The sequence below is a fragment of the Patagioenas fasciata genome, chromosome 27 (assembly GCF_037038585.1).
Source record: "Patagioenas fasciata isolate bPatFas1 chromosome 27, bPatFas1.hap1, whole genome shotgun sequence".
NCBI classification, from domain to species: domain Eukaryota; kingdom Metazoa; phylum Chordata; class Aves; order Columbiformes; family Columbidae; genus Patagioenas; species Patagioenas fasciata.
In genome coordinates this window covers 2,924,268-2,942,901 of record NC_092546.1, presented here as the reverse complement: position 1 = coordinate 2,942,901, position 18,634 = coordinate 2,924,268, and the positions used below count along the sequence as shown (strand labels likewise).

General features: G+C 66.8%; 4 protein-coding genes across 6 annotated transcripts; 1 reads left to right on the top strand and 3 right to left on the bottom strand.

The window, feature by feature from the left end:
• Positions 1 to 24: 24 nt before the first annotated feature.
• Positions 25 to 4,241, bottom strand: MPND (MPN domain containing). Of its 3 annotated transcripts, XM_071799538.1 has the most exons (13): positions 3,944 to 4,236; positions 2,938 to 3,161; positions 2,632 to 2,862; positions 2,396 to 2,558; positions 2,239 to 2,323; positions 2,052 to 2,148; positions 1,851 to 1,923; positions 1,688 to 1,764; positions 1,452 to 1,620; positions 1,303 to 1,373; positions 1,087 to 1,176; positions 829 to 967; positions 25 to 361 (listed from the first exon to the last, which is right to left on the bottom strand). In XM_071799538.1, exons 1-13 carry the CDS (start codon positions 4,179 to 4,181, stop codon positions 108 to 110), a joined length of 1,911 nt encoding a protein of 636 aa, XP_071655639.1. In that variant the 5' UTR covers positions 4,182 to 4,236; the 3' UTR covers positions 25 to 107. The 3 variants fall into 3 exon arrangements, with proteins under 3 accessions (XP_071655639.1, XP_071655638.1, XP_071655641.1); XM_071799537.1 differs by having other exon boundaries at positions 2,239 to 2,558; positions 3,944 to 4,241; XM_071799540.1 differs by having other exon boundaries at positions 135 to 361; positions 829 to 921; positions 2,239 to 2,558.
• Positions 4,242 to 5,290: 1,049 nt separating this feature from the next.
• FSD1 (fibronectin type III and SPRY domain containing 1) lies at positions 5,291 to 12,045 on the bottom strand. The gene is made up of 13 exons (XM_065858251.2): positions 11,948 to 12,045; positions 11,287 to 11,382; positions 11,080 to 11,211; positions 10,905 to 11,006; positions 9,119 to 9,141; positions 8,842 to 8,963; positions 8,275 to 8,484; positions 8,026 to 8,124; positions 7,748 to 7,907; positions 7,579 to 7,658; positions 6,899 to 7,150; positions 5,764 to 5,852; positions 5,291 to 5,654 (listed from the first exon to the last, which is right to left on the bottom strand). The coding sequence occupies exons 1-13, from the start codon at positions 11,957 to 11,959 to the stop codon at positions 5,544 to 5,546; spliced, it is 1,488 nt and encodes a 495-aa protein (XP_065714323.1). The 5' UTR covers positions 11,960 to 12,045; the 3' UTR covers positions 5,291 to 5,543.
• Positions 12,046 to 13,137: 1,092 nt separating this feature from the next.
• TMIGD2 (transmembrane and immunoglobulin domain containing 2) lies at positions 13,138 to 14,917 on the top strand. The gene is made up of 5 exons (XM_065858178.2): positions 13,138 to 13,272; positions 13,765 to 14,118; positions 14,316 to 14,339; positions 14,418 to 14,510; positions 14,703 to 14,917. The coding sequence occupies exons 1-5, from the start codon at positions 13,236 to 13,238 to the stop codon at positions 14,843 to 14,845; spliced, it is 651 nt and encodes a 216-aa protein (XP_065714250.2). The 5' UTR covers positions 13,138 to 13,235; the 3' UTR covers positions 14,846 to 14,917.
• Positions 14,918 to 15,480: 563 nt separating this feature from the next.
• SHD (Src homology 2 domain containing transforming protein D) lies at positions 15,481 to 18,098 on the bottom strand. Its single transcript, XM_065858443.2, is given in 7 exon segments — positions 15,481 to 15,734; positions 15,933 to 16,052; positions 16,524 to 16,662; positions 16,833 to 17,045; positions 17,160 to 17,250; positions 17,804 to 17,986; positions 17,988 to 18,098. Coding segments are annotated over 7 exon segments (981 nt in total). The 5' UTR covers positions 18,036 to 18,098; the 3' UTR covers positions 15,481 to 15,547.
• Positions 18,099 to 18,634: the final 536 nt, after the last annotated feature.

The following is an 18,634-nucleotide window of genomic DNA, read 5'->3' as shown; positions in this document are numbered from 1 at the left end:
GTCCCCGAGCACACCAGCCACCTCTCAGGAACTGCTCTTTAATCAACTACCACTTCCACAAACAACTGAAAACCGAAACTCCCACCGTCACCACCACCCTCCCTCTGTCACCCCCGGGCCGGGGGGGCCGGGACCCCTCGGTTTTGCTCCCCGGAGCAGCGGGCGATGCCGCGTCCCCCAGCGCTGCCCCGTGCCAGGGGGTTGAGCCCCTGGGGCTGGATGGGCTGCTGAGCCCAGCCTGGGCACCTGGTCCATGTTGGGGGGTCCTGGTCCTTCAGCTGCTGAGCTTGAGGAGGCTGTAGATCTGCTCCAGGACGTGGGTGAAGCTCTGGTCTTTGGGGGTGCGGGAGGCCAGGGAGCCCTGAGATGGGGACACAACCCGGTTAATTAAGAGTCACAGAATCATTATGGTTGGAAAAGCCCCTCAAGATCAGAGTCCAACCATAACCCAGCCCTGTCCCTGCCCCATGTCCTGAGAACCTCATGTCCATCTGTCCAACCCTCCAGGGATGGTGACTCCAGCACTGCCCTGGGCAGCCTGTTCCAATGCCCCACAGCCCTTTGGGGGAGAAATTGTTCCCCAGATCCAACCTCAACCTCCCCTGGGGCAACTTGAGGCCGTTTCCTCTGCTCCTGGCGCTTGTTCCTGGGGAGCAGAGCCCGACCCCCCTGGCTCCAAGCTCCTTTCAGGCAGTTCAGAGATCAGAAGGTCTCCCCTCAGCTCCTGTTCTCCAGCTGAACCCCCAGGTCCCTCAGCCGCTCCCATCACACTTGTGCTCTAGAACTGAAAGTGAGGGGTGGGCGCCTGAGCTGACTCCCCCTCCTCACCTTCAGTTTGTCCAGGTAGGTCTGATCCTGACTCCACAGCTCCTGGAACTTCACCAGGTCGGGGGCTCCCTTGTAAAACTCCACCAGCAGCGTCTGGGGGGGTTAAGAGAGGGGGGGCTGCAGACACCGGGGCTGCCCCCTGCCCCAGCAGCACGGAGAAGGGACTGTCAGTGTCACCGGGGCTAACACCAAGGTGGGGACGTGTCCTTGCTGGGGCGGGTGGGGATTTTAGGCACACCCCCCCCCCCCCACGCTCACCATCTCCTGCAGGACATCATTGGTGAGGAACCCGTCCTGGATGTAGGTCACCTCCACCTCCATTGGGATGCCATAGTCATTGGGTCGTTGCTGGGGGACGGGAGAGTGGGGTCACCCCATGGCACTGAGACCACCCCATGGCATCGAGACCACCCCATGGCACTGGGGACACCCCCATTCCAAACACCCACCCCCCCAGGAACAGCAACCATTTACCTCTGGCGGCGGCATCACCCAAAAGGGCGTGATTTTGGACTCCACGCCAGGGTTCCCGTGGTAGTAGGGTCCTGGGGGTGAAAGACGGGGCTGACACGGGTACGGTGACAGCAGCCCTGGCCCCCCCGGCCCCCCAGTGCTGCTCTCACCGCAGATGAGCGCCAGGCAGGGCTGGAAGCCGTTGCCGCTGCCCTGCAGCTTGAGCTGATAATCCATCTGCGCATCGATGTCGTGCAGGGAGGGCAGCGCGGGGCCGAAGGGGTGGCTGTGGTACCAGCCCACCAGCGACAGCCCCCGCAGGAACAGGCTCTGGCAGATCTAGCGGGGGGTTAATGTTGTGGGACCCCCCCAAGACCCCCAGGGCCGTCCCCCAGGGCTGCTTTACCTCTTCCTCCACGGCACCGGCGGCTTCAGCATCGCCCAGGCGGGTCCGGCACGGGAACGCTCGCAGCACCGTCAACACTGCCGAGGGGGGTACAAGGGTACAGGCTCTGCCGCGGGCTGGGGGGGCCACCCAGCCAACCCGTGTCCCCCAGCCCACTTCTTACGCTGCGTGCTGGTGTCCCACCGCCCGCCCAGGTACCCCACCACTTCACTCCGCGTCAGGTGGCTGTGGAAATCCTAAAGGAAAAGGTTAAAATCAAACAGTTTGTTCCCAAAATGATGCTGGGGACACCCCCCACCTCCCTGCGGGTGTCCCCAGTACCATCGGGTGTCCCAACCCGTCCCCCGCCGGGGAGGGGACGCACCAGGAGCAGGAGGACGTTGCTGGAAATGGCCACGTTGAAGGGCTGGAACTTGTTGATGGCGGCGAAGGACGTGACCTCCACCAGGGTCTGGGGGCTCCTGGAAGAGCCGCAGCCCCCCCTGCCACAGCCGCCCCCCCACACCCGTGGGGCTGGCGGGGGCACCCGTGGGGTCCTTGTCACACCCTACCTGGCCGAGTCGCGGGTCCCCAGGGTGCAGTAGCGGACGGGCACCCGGGGTTTGCTCTCCAGGCTTTTCCCCGGGGGGCCATGATCTGCAAACCGCAATGTCCCATCACCACTGCCGGGCTGCCCGCAGTCCCCCAGGACCCCCCGTGTCACCTTACCCGTCCCCGCCAGCTCCGCCAGGCTCTTGCACTGCTGCTTCTTGCCCTTCTCCTCCGTTCTTTTGGCAGCTGCCGGCTCCGGCGCGGGCACCCGACCTTCCCTCGTCGCCTCCTCCTCTTCCTCCTCGGGCATCTCCTCCTCCTCGCCCTCGCTGGCCAGGCTCTGCGGGCAGCACCGGGCTGGCACCCACCCCCCACCCACACCAGGGGGGCACCCCAGGGTCCCCCCAACCCACCTCCTCGGCGGGCGGCGCGTTGGGCTGGTGTTTGCGGAGCCAAGCGGCTTTGTACTGGTCCAGCTTCTGGCCCTTGTACCGCACGGATGCCCAACCGCACCCCGACTTCTTGGCGGGGTTCACCAGGCGCTTGCAGTGGGTGGCCCAGGCGCTGGGCGAGTTGAAGACCTGGCCCGTCTCCTGCCACGTGATGGTCCCATCCGCACCCAGGTCCCCCACAAACTTCTTGCCCTGGGGAGTTTGGGGTGAGCAGGGAGGTCCCCTGTCCCCCATCCCTGTCCCCGACCCCGTGTCCCCCGCTCTCACCAGGTAGTAGATGGAGAGGACGCCGCGGGCCGGCTCCAGGAGCCCGTCGCGGAGCAGCACGCGGAGGGTGATGCCGCGGCGGGTGAGCACGGCCCCCCGCGTGCCCCCTGCCTCCTTGGCGCCGCTGCCCCCGTCCGGCTCGGTCTCTGCCTCGTCCAGCCCCGGCTCCAGCTCGTCCTCGTCCTCCTCCAGCTCGTCCCCACCGGGGGAGGCGGCCGCCAGTGCTGCGGGAGGGGACGCGCCATGCGGGGGGTGCGCACCCATGGGTGTCCCTCCGAGAGCACCCTTGGGTCCTCAGCCAAGGGAGGACACTGCAGATGGGGACACTGGGATAGGGATGTGAAGGGACATGGGGACTGGAAGGTGTGGACGTGGGGACACAGCAGCAACGACACAGGAAGATGGGACACAAGGGGGACAGACACAGGGACATGAGGACTCAGGGATGGGGCAGCGGGGGACATGTGGGGGTGTGAGGCCACGGGGACACAGCGAGAGTGAACTGGGGCACATGGGGACGTGGCCGGGGGACACAGGGACACAGGACGAGGTTCTCCTGGCCCAGCAGGTGCCCAGAGCCCGGTCTGAACCCAGCGGGGTGCAGGGGGCACACGGGGCCCCTGGGGGAGCGCAGCCCCCGCCCCGCTGCCCGCGGGTGTCCCGGGGTGTCCCCAGCCCCTCCCCGCGGGTGTCCCCAACCCCTCCCACCCTCACGGGTGTCCCCATTCCCACCCCCACGGGTGTCCCGCGGTGTCCCCAGCCCCGCGCCCGCGGGTGCCTCGTGCCCCGAGGGTCCCGCGTGTCCGCGCACACGCGCGTGTTTGTGTGTGCGCGCGCGCAGGTGCACAAGCGTGTGCACGGTCGGGGGGGGGGGGGCGGCGGGTGGTGCGCGCAGGTGCATGTGCGCGCGCGTGCGCGTGACCCGCCAGCGTGCGTGCGCGCGCGGCGCGCGTGTCCCGGCCGGTGCGCGTGTCGGTGCGCGCCCGGTGCGCGCGCCCGCCGGTACCTGCCATGATCCGCTCGCGCCGCTCCCGCCTCCCCCGGTGCGCGCGGCAGCGGCGGCGCCACGTGACGGGGCGGCCCCGCCCCGCTCGGGGGGGTTGGGACGGACACCGGCACCGGGCGGGGGGGGAACAGCCCCGCACCTGCCGCACCGGGGGGACACACGGGGACACCGACCCGCCCCGCGGCCGCGCCCCGCCCGGGGACGCTCCCCGCTGCCTTTCCCCGGTGCCCGCAGCCATGCGGGGGGTGCGCACCCGTGGGTGTCCCTCCAAGAGCGACCTTGGGTCCTCGGCCAAGGGAGGACACTGCGGATGGGGACACCGGGACAGGGATGCAAGGGACGTGGGGACAGGAAGATGTGGATATGGGGACACAAGCAGCGAGGACACAGGAAGATGGGACACAAGGACGCCCGGGGACACCCCCCGCTGCCTTCCCCCGGTGCCCGCAGCCCGGGAGGGGCCGGCCCGGCAGCACCTGCGGCGGGCGGAGCCACCGCCCCGGCGGGACCGACCCCGGCCCAGCTGCGGGGCTCCGCGGAGAGGCGGGAGCAGGGGGGCGGCACCCTTCGGGACCGCGACCCAGCATCCCGGCACCGACCCCCGGGTGCCGGTAGCTGCCCTCGGCACCCCCTGGCACCGACCCTCCGGCACCGACCCCACCCGGTTCTCTCCGCCGCTGCGTCCCCGCAGCGCCCGGTGCGCCGGTCCCGGTGTCCCCGCAGCCCCCGGTGCGGTGCCGAGTCCCCTCCCACCCCGGGGCTACCGGAGGGTCCCGACCCGGCTGTGCGCACCTTGTGGGGGGTCAGGGACCACGAGGTGCAGGATCCCCGGGACTGGGACCCCTCGTGGCCCCCCCCCGAGGCTGTGGAGACACCCCTGGGCTGGGAAACCCAGGGTCGGCACCCCCAGATGGGACCCCCGTGCTTGGGAGCTGCTTGGGGGGGCACCCCCAGCCTGGTACCGCTGGCAATGGGGACAAGTGGTGGAGCAGGGGCGGTCCCTTTGAGGTGAGGGGGTGGGAGGGAGCCTGGATCCCCCCACGGTGCAGGTGTGGTGGGGGAGCTGCCAAGAAGCTGCAGCTGCACCGAGCGTATTGAGGACTGATGGGTGCCAGCATGGGGGGGCCAGTGCCCCCCACTTTGTGCCAGGAACCGGCTGGGACAGTGGTGCCCCCTCCAGGGTGGCACTGAAAAGGGGGGTGCGAGTGGCACAGCTCCGTCTGGGGCAGCAATGGAGCCCCCAAGCTATATATTTGGGACACCCCACCCCAAATAAAGGCACTGCCCACACCCCCCAAAAAACCCCTTCCGCACCTTGGTGCCCCCCATGCCCCAGCCACCACCACGTCACACCTACATCCCAATTTATTCTTCAGGCCAGAAGCAGCTCTCAGTGGTGGGGGGGACGTGCCCAGCCCGGTGCCAGCAATGGAGGGGGGGGTGGCACGGAGCTGGGGGGGTTCAGCTGGCGGGGTCACGGGTGCTGCTGCACCCCAGCTCTGGGGGTGGCACAGCCCTGCCAGCACAGCGCATGTGGAAAAGGGGGCTTGGGGGGGTACATTCAGTGCTCTCGCCTGGGGTGCCCGGGGGGGGCACGGCTCTAGGGCAGGCTGGCGTTGGAGCTGCTGGCCGTGCTGTTGCGTTTCTGGAGACATTTCACAGCGCTGGGCACCTGCAGACCCGAGGTGACGTGGAAGCTGCCGCACCAGACCTGTGGGCACAGGAGAGTGGCTGGGCTGGAGGGGCTGCCACAGGGTTGGGGGGCTCAACCCTCCTGCCAGCAGCCCCCCGGGAGCTGCCCAGCCCCGCCGGCCCCGTACCGTGAAGGCGGGCAGCACCGGCTGCGTGAACTTGGCCTTGAAGGTGTGGAGCAGCTGCTTGGTCCTGGCATTGTAGAAGGACAGGAAGCCTGTGGGCACAGGGGTGGGGCATGGAGGGGGTCACAGGTGGGCACAGAGCTTGCAGACCCCCAGTGTGGTGTCCATGGAGGTGGCAATGGCCATGGTGGACACCCAGGTTCCCACAGTGGTGGCAATGCCCATGGTGGACATCTTGGTGTTGATGGTGGTGGCAATGGATGTACTGGTATCCATGGCGGTGGCAATGCCCATGGTGGACACCCTAGTGCCCATGGTGGTGACAATCCCCATGGTGGACATCTTGGTGTCCATGGTGGTGGTAATGCCCATGACTGACACCCTAGTGCCCATGGTGGTGGCAGTGCCCATGCTGGACATCTTGGTGTCCATGGTGGTGGCAATGCCCATGACTGACACCCTAGTGCCCATGGTGGTGGCAGTGCCCATGCTGGACATCTTGGTGTCCATGGTGGTGGTAATGCCCATGACTGACACCCTAGTGCCCATGGTGGTGGCAGTGCCCATGCTGGACATCTTGGTGTCCATGGCGGTAGCAATGCCATGGTGGACACCCAGGTTCCCACACTGCTGGCAATGCCCATGGTGGACACGCTGGTATCCGTGGTGGTGGTGGCAGTGCCCATGGTGGTAGCAGTGCCCATGTGGATATCTTGGTGTCCATGGAGGTAGCAATGGATATACTGGTGTCCATGGTGGTGGCAATGCACATGATGGACACTGTAGTGCCCATGCTGGTGGCAGTTCCCATGGTGGACATGGTGGTGGCCATGGTGGTGGCAATGCACATGATGGACACTGTAGTGCCCATGCTGGTGGCAGTTCCCATGGTGGACATGGTGGTGGCCATGGTGGTGGCAATGCCCATGGTGGACACCCAGGTTCCCATGGTGGTAGCAATGCCAATGGTGGACATGCTGGTGGCCATGGTGGTGGTAATGCCCATGGAGGACATCCAGGTTCTCATGGTGGTGGCAATGCCCATGCTGGTGGCCATGGTGGTGGCAATGCCCACAGTGTTGGCATCCCCTGCACCCACCCCCAACGCTGCCTGTCTCCCAGCCCATCCTGCACCCACCTTCGTGGAAGTTGCAGTAGACGCCGATGCAGTCGGGCACGGGCACGTCCAGCACCTTGGCCTTGTTGGCGTGCTTGGCGCTGAAGCTGACCTGCAGCCAGTTGTTGAGGTGGAGGCACCAGGAGGCCGAGGTCTTGCCCAGCTGATCGAACTTGCCCAGGCTGCGATACGCCACCCCCACGCCGAAAGCTTTGCTGTCCCGGTCGTACCGCACCTCCCAGTAGTGATCGTCACCGTCGATCAGCGTGTCACCTGCGGGCACGGGGCACGGCTCTGCCTGCTGCACCCACGGGTGCCACATCCTGTCCCCAGCTCCACCAGGTCCCTCTGGGTGACCTGTGCCTCAGGTTGCACCAGGGGAGGTTGAGGTTGGATCTGGGAACAATTTCTTCCCCAAAGGGCTGTGGGGCATTGGAACAGGCTGCCCAGGGCAGTGCTGGAGTCACCATCCCTGGAGGGCTGGACAGACGGACATGAGGTTCTCAGGACATGGGGCAGTGCCAGGATGGGTTATGGTTGGACCTCAATGATCTTGAGGGGCTTTTCCAACTCAAATGATTCTGCGATTCTCTACCCACCTACATCACCCCTTGCACCCTCAGGGTCACCCTCTTCCCTCCTGCACCCCGGGGTGCCTGCAGGGCCCCCCCCAGCACCCATTGGGTGTCCCCAGCTCTCACCCAGCACCGTGTAGGACTCAGCGGTGAAGCGATCTCTGCCCCCGCGCCCTGAGGTCATCCTCTTGGGCGACTGCACCACCCTAGGACAGACACCAGCATGGAGAGGTGGGTCGGCATCACCCGGGGGGAGCGGGGACAACACTGGGGTGACAAGGGGGAGTGACATTACCTGGCAGGTGAGTTGGCGGGCGAGGCCGTCCTGCCCTTGCCGTCTTTCTCGCGCGCTTTGACGTCCTGCACCTTCCCCCCCGTGGCGTCCCACTCCACGCTGAGCTCCTCCACCCGCAGGTTCTGGTGGCACGTGGTGGCATCCAGCCGAAACATGAACGCTGGGGACAGCCACCGTCAGCGCGTGGCCCCCAGCCCCAGGGGTGTCAGAGCCCTGCCACACTTGGGAAGGGGTGGCACAAGGGGTGACGTGTCCCCTGCCACCTGCCTGGTACCCACCTCTTGTTTCCAAAGTGACCGGCTCGGAGAACTCGCCCGCCACAGCCTTGTTACATGCCCGGACCCGAAAATTCATGTATTTCATGTCAAACTTCAGCCCTGTGGGCACAGCAGGGTCACAAAGCAGAGCAAGGGATGGGGGCACTGTGGCCCCCATGTCCCCTACAAAGCCTGGCACAACCCCAGACCCCCGCCACCCACGGCGCCCTGGCTCATTTGGGGCTGGTTTTGCCCCTGCCGTGCCCTCACCGGACAGGGTGTACTCGGTGTTCTTGATGCCCTCGACCACCATCCAGGGCTGGTCCTCCTTGGCGCGGGGGGGCCCCTCGAAGTTGGTTTTGCGATACTCCAGCACGTAGTGGTCGATCTTGCTGTCCTCGTCGGGCATCCTCCAGGCCAGCGTCACACAGTTATCGGCCACCAGCGACTCCGCCAGGTCGATCTCGGGGGTGCTGGGCACTGCCCATGGGAGCAGCCATGCCAGAGTGCCCCCCCGCCCCTGCTGCAGCCCCACTGCCAGCCAGGGTGTCCACAACAACCGCCCCTGCACCCCGGATCCCGCCCTGGGGACCCCAAACCTGCCCCTCATCCCTCCAACCCAGCACCTTCTTGCCCCTCTGGGTGGGGGCACCCCAGACCTGGCACCCCCAGCTCCTCACCCCCTCCCCTGGCATCCTTAAACCCTGGACCCCCATCCTCGTGCTGTCCCTTTGCCAGGTTGGCACAGCCCCCTGTGTCCCCAGCACCAGCCTTCCCTTGCACCCACTGTGCCCTGTCCTCCTGTGTCCCCATGTCCCCGTCACCCGCGGGTGATACCTGGCAGGAAGGCGAGGGCCTGGAGCAGGCGACGTTCCTGGGCAAAATCCACCATCAAGTGGCTCATGTTGTCGCTCACCTTGGCCTTGAGTGAGAGGCGGAAGGCGGGTGCCATTGTCACACTGCATGGGGGAGGACACAGGGACAAGGGTCAGTGGGGATGGGAGCCAGACACCCACCCAGCCCTGACTGCCCGCCCCAGCACCCACGGGGCCACCCGCCCTGGCTGGGAGAAGGGTGGGAGTTAGTGGGACGGGGGGGCATGGGGGTGCCGTACCTATCCTTGATCTGTTTGGCAGCCTTGCGAGCGCAGAGGAAAAAGAGGAGGAAACAAAAAAGCAGATAAGAGAGCAGCGCCAGGAGCCAGCGCAGTGCAGCGTGGCTGGGCCCCCCACCCCAGTGCCACAGCGTCCCCACGGCGGTACCCAGCAGCACGGAGTCCTTGCAGAGGTACCCCATGGCACAGCATCCCTGCATCCCCACAGCATTACCCCATGGCACAGCATCCCTGCATCCTCACAGAGTTATCCCACAGCACAGCACCCCTGCATCCCCACAGTGTCACCCCACAGCACAGCATCCCTGCATCCCCACAGCATTACCCCATGGCACAGCATCCGTGCATCCTCACAGAGTTATCCCACAGCACAGCCTCCCCACAGTGTTACCCCACAGCACAGCATCCCTGCATCCCCACAGCATTACCCCATGGCACAGCATCCCTGCATCCTCACAGTGTTACCCCACAGCACAGCATCCCTGCATCCCCACAGTGTCACCCCACAGCACAGCATCCCTGCATCCCCACAGTGTTACCCCACAGCACAGCATCCCTGCATCCCCACAGAGTTATCCCACAGCACAGTCTCCCCACAGTGTTACCCCACAGCACAGCACCCCTGCATCCCCACAGAGTTATCCCACAGCACAGCATCCCTGCATCCCCACAGAGTTATCCCACAGCACAGCATCCCCACAGTGTTACCCCACAGCACAGCATCCCTGCATCCCCACAGTGTTACCCCACAGCACAGCATCCCTGCACCCCCACAGTGTCACCCCACAGCACAGCATCCCTGCATCCCCACAGAGTTATCCCACAGCACAGCATCCCCACAGTGTTACCCCACAGCACAGCACCCCTGCATCCCCACAGAGTTATCCCACAGCACAGTCTCCCCACAGTGTTACCCCACAGCACAGCATCCCTGCACCCCCACAGTGTCACCCCACAGCACAGCATCCCTGCATCCCCACAGTGTTACCCCACAGCACAGCATCCCCACAGTGTTACCCCACAGCGTTACCCCACAGCACAGCATCCCTGCATCCCCACAGAGTTATCCCACAGCACAGTCTCCCCACAGTGTTACCCCACAGCACAGCATCCCTGCATCCCCACAGTGTTACCCCACAGCACAGCATCCCTGCACCCCCACAGTGTCACCCCACAGCACAGCATCCCTGCATCCCCACAGAGTTATCCCACAGCACAGCATCCCCACAGTGTTACCCCACAGCACAGCACCCCTGCATCCCCACAGAGTTATCCCACAGCACAGCATCCCCACAGTGTTACCCCACAGCACAGCATCCCTGCACCCCCACAGTGTTACCCCACAGCACAGCACCCCTGCATCCCCACAGAGTTATCCCACAGCACAGCATCCCCACAGTGTTACCCCACAGCACAGCATCCCTGCACCCCCACAACGTTACCCCAGAGCACAGCATCCCTGCTGTGGTACCCAGCAGCACAGCATCCCTGCATCCCCAACCACAGTAGCCCCATGGCACAGCACCCCATACACCCGCTGGTGTCCCCCGTGTCCCTGCCATGGTGTCCCTTTGTCTTGGGAGAAAGGGGGCACCTGGCAGCTCTGGGATCTCCCCAGGGGGTCTCCATGCTTCCCCCAGCCCCACAGCCAGCCCAGTGTTGCCCCCATGCCCAGCACAGAAAGAAAGGAGGGTGCAGCATCAAGTGGCCAGCAAGGGGGAGTCAAGACACCCCCAGCATGGTGGGCAGCTGGACAGGGACACCCCCTGTGCCAGTGGGGACGCACCTGGGAGAAGTCATGGTGGTTGGCCGTCCCCAGGGCCTGGTTGGCCGCCTCCAGCAGCTCCTCCGAGCTCTCCAGGGCCTTGGCACATGCTGCCAGCTGGGCCTGGGGAGGGAACAGGGACAGCGGTGGGTGAAAGTGACAGTGGGGGGGACACACACGCAGGGTGGGTGCTGACCTGCAGCTCGTAGGTGCGGCTGGCGCGGTCCTGCTTGATCTTCATCAGCATCTCCTCCTTCAGCTCGTCCAGCAGCGTGTACAGCGACTGGAACTCGCCCTCCAGGTCCTCTTGCACCCGCGACGAGTTCGCCTGGTGACAACGCATCAGCGGGTGCCCCCCCACCCAAGAGTGTGGAACGGGGGGCCTGGGGGGGGTCCCCGGTACCTCCACATTCTGCATCATCTGCTTGAGGGAGTAGATGAAGTTCTGGATCTCCTCATTCTTCACGGCCAGGGTGGTGATGATCTTCCGCAGCCCCTCCTGCCCGGCCCCCCGCCCGCGGTCAGCACCCCCGGCCCCACCTCGGCTCCCGGTCCCTCCCGGGGCCCGGTGGTGCCAGGCGCCGCGGGGGGGGCTGTGCCGGCATGGCGGGAGCGGGATGACTTGGCAAGTGTGGGAGTGCGGAGTGGGGGCAGCGAGGGGGCACAGCTCTGCACCCCCTGCCCCCCTCCATCACCCCTGGCCCCCTCCATCCCCCTGCACCACTTCACCCCTCCTGCCCCCCTCCCTCCCGCACCCCTCCATCCCTCCCTCTCCATCCCTTCTGCACCCTCCATCCCTCCCTCTCCATCCCTTCTGCACCCTCCATCCCTCCTGCCCCGTCCCTCCTGTCCCCCTCCATCCCCCCTGCACCCCTCCTTCGCCATCTCTAACCCCTCCATCCCTCCTTCCTCCAGATCTTCATCCCCTCCTCCTCCATCCCTCCCTCTGCATCCTTCCTTCCTTCCCTCCCTCCTTCCTTCCTCCATCCCCGTTCTCCATCCCTCTCCTCTCTCCATCCCTCCATCCGCGCTCTCCCTCCCTCCCCGGCCCGTCCCGGCCCCACCTGGTCGCCCATACCGGGCCGGCCCCGCCGCCGCTCGGCCCCGCCGACACCAACAAAGGGGGAGCGGCGCCCCCGGCCCCGCCCCGCCCCGCCCCGCCGCGGGGCACGACAGGAAGTGTAGTCCGGTCACCAGGACCGCGGGGCGTGGCCGTGGGCGTGGCAATGGGCGTGGCCGTGTCCCAGGGCACCGCCCCGCGCTGGGAGATGGAGTCCGTGGGAAGCGTGGGGGGACCCGCCGGCCCCGAGCCTGAGTGTCACCCCCGGGAACACGGGGACCCCGCGGGTTTGGGGATCCCCCCACCCCAGGGCAGATGCACCTCTGGGCCCCCATGGATGCAGCGTAGGAGCCGCAGGGATGGTGGGAGGCGGGGTACGGCCACACAGAGCGGGGGCTGTCCCAGTGCGGGACCCATGCCACAGCATCACAGTCACAGAATGTCAGGGGTTGGAAGGGACCTGGAAAGCTCATCCAGTGCAATCCCCCCATGGAGCAGGAACACCCAGCTGAGGTTCCACAGGAAGGTGTCCAGGCGGGTTTGAATGTCTGCAGAGAAGGAGACTCCACAACCTCCCTGGGCAGCCTGGGCCAGGCTCCGCCACCCTCACCCCGAACAAGTTTCTTCTCAAATTTCAGTGGAACCTCCTGTGTTCCAGTTTGCACCCATTGCCCCTTGTCCTGTCACTGGTTGTCACTGAGAAGAGCCTGGCTCCATCCTCCTGACACTGCCCCTTTCCATATTGATCCCCAGGAATGAGTCCCCCCTCAGTCTCCTCTTCTCCAGCTCCAGAGCCCCAGCTCCCTCAGCCTTTCCTCACACGGGAGATGCTCCACTCCCTTCAGCATCTTTGTTGCATCTTCACTCTCCCAGTGAGTCCACGCTGGGTCCCCAGCCTGCCTTGGGCTCAGGGTGTGTCACACCACGGGGGGGTCCCAGTGAGGGTCCCCAGGTGGGATGTCCCTGTACATGGGGCCAGGCTGAAGGTGTCTCCAGCTCCCTCACCTGGGGGGGGAGCCCAAGGCGGTGCTGTCCCCTGTCCTTGCTCCAGATGGTGTCCCCATCCATCCCCATCATTGTCGCTGTCACCCTCCCCTAATCTGCGTGGTGCGGTGGGGTGACAGGAAGCCGTGGTGTCACAGCGAGACACAGCCTGGGTGACGAGGGACTGGGAGGCTTTGGGGAAAGCGACACTCTGGGGACAAGGCCAGCTTGCGGACAGGGACCCTTCAGGGAGAGGCACGCCCTGGGGACACAGCCCCTCCGGGCAGGGTGGCTGGGCTGGCGCAGGGATGTGGGGGCTCGGGGTCCTCATCCCCCTCCTTGGCGGTGAGTGGGTGACAGGGTTGGCTGGGGCGACAGAGGGGACAGTTCCTGGGACGCTGTGGCCAGGCTGTGGGGTTGGGGACAGGGCATTTGGGGGACACCGGGGAGACACGGGGCTGATGGCTGGGGCAAGGGGGCTGCTGGGGACATCTGTCCTGGGGGGGAGACCAGAGAGGGGCTGGTAACACAGAGGGAGGGACAGACACGGGGACAGGATGGGGATGGGTGGGTGGACAGGGGCGGGTGACATGGCTGTGGCAGGAGGACAGGACAGAGGGAATGCGGATGGGTGGGGGGACAGAATGGGGTCAGATAGCACATGTGGGGACAGAGGTGTGGGGAGAGGCTGGGAACAGAGGGACATGCGCATGCATCAGAGACGGGGGACATGCAGGCAGCTAAGGTGGCTCCCGGTCCCCGAGGTGCATGGGTGGCCCTGGGGACTACAGGAGTGGCAGGTGACACCCCCCATGACCCCAGTGCTGTCCCCCGCAGTGGGCGCCCTGCAGGTGAGACAGGACCAGGAAGAGGTGCAGGTGATGGTAGGTGACGAGGTGGCCCTGGGGTGCCGGGTGCTGGTGGCTGAACCCTGGGACCTGCTGCGGCTGGAGTGGGTGAGGGACATGGCACACGGGGTGCTCTGTACCACCCGCCTGCGCCCCACCACCCCTGTCCCCTCGTCCACCTGTGCCCCCCGCCTCTGCCTGGCCTGGGACCCCCCCTGTGCCACCCTCAGTGTTCTCCAGGCGCAGGGGAATGACACCGGGCGCTACCTCTGCCGGGTCACCCTCGAGATCCCCCGTCTCGGCACGGCCACCGGGAACGGCACCCTGCTCAATGTCACCGCAGGTACACGGGGGGGTCCGTGCTCTTCCCCTGCTCCCTGGGGACTTTTGGGGGGTCCCTGAGACACAGTGTCACCTTGGGGTCCCTGGAGGGAGATGCCTGGTGGGTTTGGGGGGGCCACAGTGCAGGAGGGATGGGGACAGCAATGGGGACAGTGACAGTGACAGGGACATCCCTGACTGCTCTCCTCTCACCACCAGCGGCTGATGGAGGACATCACACAGGTAAGCGTGTCCCTGCTGTCCCCACTGTCCCCTCCATCCTGGCACCAAGGGGGTGGCCCCAGCTGCACGTTCTTGCAGGGCTTGTGTGGGGACTGGGTTGGGCCCTGGGGGGCACAGCCCTGCTCCTGGGGCTGGTCCTCCTCAGCCACCGGCGCTGGCGCAGGGACTCAGGTAACCCTGTCCCCAAACACCCTGTCCCAAATACCCCATCCCCATTTCTCCCCGTTCCTCCAAATACCCTCAAGCCCCTCTCTCCCCCCCACCAGATACCCCTGTGCCCCCCTGCCCCATGTACCCCCATCTCGGGGGCCAGGACTGGCCATGTCCAGCTCTGTGCCCCCCCAACACCCATCGCCCCCCCAGAAACAAACATCTACATGAACACACTGCCCTCCTTGGCTGGGGGCCCCAAGAAGCTGTCGCCACCCCACACAGTGATGGAGAACAGCATGTATCGGGGGGGGTTGCGGGGGACATGGGGCCCCCCCAGCACCCCCCGACCCTGAGCTGGTCCCCAGTGTGTCACCAGCCTTGGGGGGGCGGGGCGAAACACCCCCCTGGTTCTGCATTTCTGCAGGAAATCCCCCAAAAAACCTGTTTTGCAGCATCCTGCCACCCCTCTCTGTGTCTCCCATGCGGCGCCCACAGCACCCCCCACATCCGGTGCCCCCCCGGTGCACCCAGCCTGTCCCGCCGGGTGTGGGTCGGTAGGGGTGGGGCAGAAGGCTCCAGGGCCCCCCCGCTCTGTTTCGGGGAAGTCACTCTGTGGTCTGGTGGCCTGGTTTTGTGTCAGCACCCAGCACGCGATGCCTGCACCCCCCAGTATGGACCCCCCGGGGGGGCCAGTGTCACTGTTCTCCCCATGCTTTGTGGGCGAGCTGGTGTGAGGTTGGTGGCGGGTGACTCTGAGTAGTGTCATCTTCACACTTTGTCCCCAAGGCCAGGACCTGCAGTGGGGTGGGGTGGACATCCAGATCCCCCCCTACTCCTTGCCTGGACATCCCAGGGGGTGGTGGGAGGGGGCACAAGGGCAGGAAACCACACGGAGGGAACACGATGGGACCAGGAGTGCGGCCACCATGCTGTATCCCGGCCACACCATAGAGCTGAGCCCCAAGACAGACCAGAGCGTCGCCATGTCTAGGGACTGCACATCGGCCTTTAATGGGAGGGTTCACTGTGGGACTGCGGGGGCAACAGCGGGGGGCTCACAGGGGCTGCACAGCCACGGGGTAGAGCAGGGAGAGGTGCCGGGCACCGCGGACGGGCAGCGCCCGCGCCGTGTAGTGGCGCACGGCCTCGGGCACTGAGGGGAAGGCGGCCCCGGCGCGGCCCAGCATGAAATGCTGCTCCCGGGTCCGCGTCAGCTTCACGTGCACGAAGCCGTGGCTGCTCCTGTGGGCAGGGAGGGGAAACTGAGGCACACGGCGCATGACCTGGCTGCACACGCACGTGCACGTCGATGCGGACGACGGGAACACGTGGATGCAAGCACCGTCCTCACAGCCCAGCCCCTCTGCCAGGGCACCCCTCCAATGGACCCCCAATGCCTGGGTTGTCACCAGGGTCATTCTGGTGTGCCCAACCCCTCACCTGAGCGAGAGCGAGTAGTCGTCGGGGCTCGTCTCGCAGTCCCGCACCAGGAAGCTGCCCTCGCGGCACAGCGCCAGCAGCGTCTCGGCGCCTGCCCGCCCGATGGGGCCATGGTACCACCTGCATGGTGGCACATGTCACCCCAGCGTGTGGCACCCCGGAATGTGGCACACTGCCACACAGCACTGGGACCTCAGGACCCATCTGCACCATGAGGCACCCTCCACCCCATGGGGACCCATCCATGCCATGGGGCACCCAACCACATCAAAGGGACCAACCATGGATGGGACACCCTCCACCACATGGGGACCCATCCATGCCATGGGGCACCCAACCACATCAAAGGGACCAAAGATGGATGGGACACCCTCCACCTCATGGAGACCCATGCATGCCATGGGGCACCCAACCACATCAAACGGACCAACCATGCCATGGGGTACCCAACCACATCAAAGCGACCAACCACAGATGGGACACCCTCCAACCCCTGGGGACCCATCTATGGGGGACCCTCCACCCCACAGGGCTGTCCCCATGCAACAGGATGTTGATGTCACCCTGTGGAAAAGGGACCCACAGACTCACGCTTGCTTCTCCAGGGGCAGCGAGGTGTCCACGTGCCTGGGGCTGGGGGGACACCCTGGCCTGGCACCTGCGGGGGGTCGGGGGGACCGTGGCAGCTGCCGGGACAGGCTGGGGGAGCGCTCGGGGCTCTCAAACTGCACTGCAGGGACCAAGTGCGGGGTGTCACCTCACTGCAGGGTCCCAGCACCCTTGAGGAACATCCCAGATGTCCCCAGCATGGCTCTGCCCTGCTGAAGTGTGTCACATTGCAGCACCCAAGGGTGCTGGGGGATGCTGGGGGACCCCAGGGTGTCGCCGGGACGCTGTCACCTGCGAATGCCCGCGAGATGTGATCCTTCTTCCACTCCCAGGGCTGGTCGTACTCGTCGGCCGGGCGCTCGTCGTCGCGGGGCAGGCGGCTCTTGCGGGTGGTGGGCACCCCCGGGCCCTCCCCCGCCGTCTCCCACTCCTCGTAGGGGGTGTCGTAGAGCTGGGGTCCCCGCCGCGGCTTCACCCGCCGGCCCTCGCCCTGCCATGGGCACCCTGGGGACAGGCAGGGCTGGGACACACGGGGGGGACAGGACGGGTGGGAGCACCCTGGTCCTGGGTCCCCCCTCCCAGGGCTGGGTGCTGGGGGGTGCGCAGGGTGCCACCCACCTGTGGCCTCGCTGGGCTCCTCGCAGCCACTCTCGGGCGCCGGGTCCTGCTCCTCCTCAAAGGGCTCCGAGTACTCACTCTCACCAGGGCCCTGCAGGTGGGTGCCCTGGGTGGGATGACACCCCCACTGCCCCCCCACAGGTCACCAGTCCCTGTGTCCCCTCCCTGGGACCCTGCAGGCTCCCCCAGGTCCCCAATATGGGTGTCCCCAGCCCTTTCTGTGCTCCCTTCCACCTGATCCCTTTGTCCCCATTCCCCTCTCCCAGTGACCCTGCCACCCCCAGCCCTCCCCCCATTTCCCTCTCCCAGTGACCCCAGGTCCTCCCTCGGGTGCTCCACGGCTCCCCCGACCCCTTGGCTCTCCCCGGTCCCCCGCGGTACCCCCGGTCCTCCCCAGTCCCTCTCGGTCTCCCCCCGTTGTCCTCCCCATCTCCCCCGGTCACCGCTCTCCATCCCCCCCGCTCTCTCCTGTGTGCCCCACTCGTTCCTCCCCGGTGCCCCCCGGTTCCCCTCCGCAGCCCGCACCCCCTCTGCCCCACTGCACCCCCGCTCCCTTCGCCGCCCTCCCCGGTGCCCGCGCTTCCCCCGGGTCCTGCCCCGGTGCGTCCCCCCCACGGCGTCCCCGCGGTGCCCCCCGCTCCTACCTGCTCCAGCCGCCGCGGGCCGCCCCCCGGCCCCGCGCCCCCCACCCGCACCAGCCGGTGCCGCGGAGAAGCAGCGGGGCCGCGCAGGGCAGCGCCGGGGGGCGCTCCGGGGGGGACTCCGCTCCCGGGGCCGGTGGAGCGGCGCTCGCCGCCGCTGTAGTCGGGCTGGGGCGGGCGGGGGGGGGGAGCGCCGGGCCCCCCGGCCCAGGTACTCCCGAAGCCACTTGGCCATGGCGGGGCCACCCGGCACCGGGAGCGCGGGCGCGCCGGGACCCCCCCGCGCCGCCAGGAGCCGCTTTGTGTCGCCGCCGCGCGCGGCACGGACCGGAGACCCCGGCGCCCCCCCCCAAACCCCCGCTCCGCACCCGCCTCACGGTGGGGGGCGACACCCACCGGGGGATGTCGGGAGGATGGAGGGCACTGGGGGCAACGCGGGGGACAAGGGACACGCCGGGAGCCCCGCGGGGGGCACCGGGAAGGCTGCTCCAGACCCCACCCCGCGGTGACCCCCCCCCCAAGTGACACCGGGACGGTGGCACTGGGGGAAGTGGGGGTCACCGGAACCCCCCGAGCCCTTCGGGCTCCTGGAGCTGCCCCCGGAGGGGTCGGGGCACAGGGAAAGAGCTGGGAGGGGGTTGAACCCGGGGGCTTTGGGGAGAACATGGAGCCCCCCCAGCTGCAGGGTCACCCACACCCCCCCAGAAAGCTCGTCAGGGAGGACCCTGCCGCCCCTCTGACCTGGGGGAGCAGCAGGGACCACATTGGGGGGGCAGGAGGACAGGGACCCCCCAGCTGTGCCCTGACTTGGCTCTTTGTATTGTGTTCCCAGAA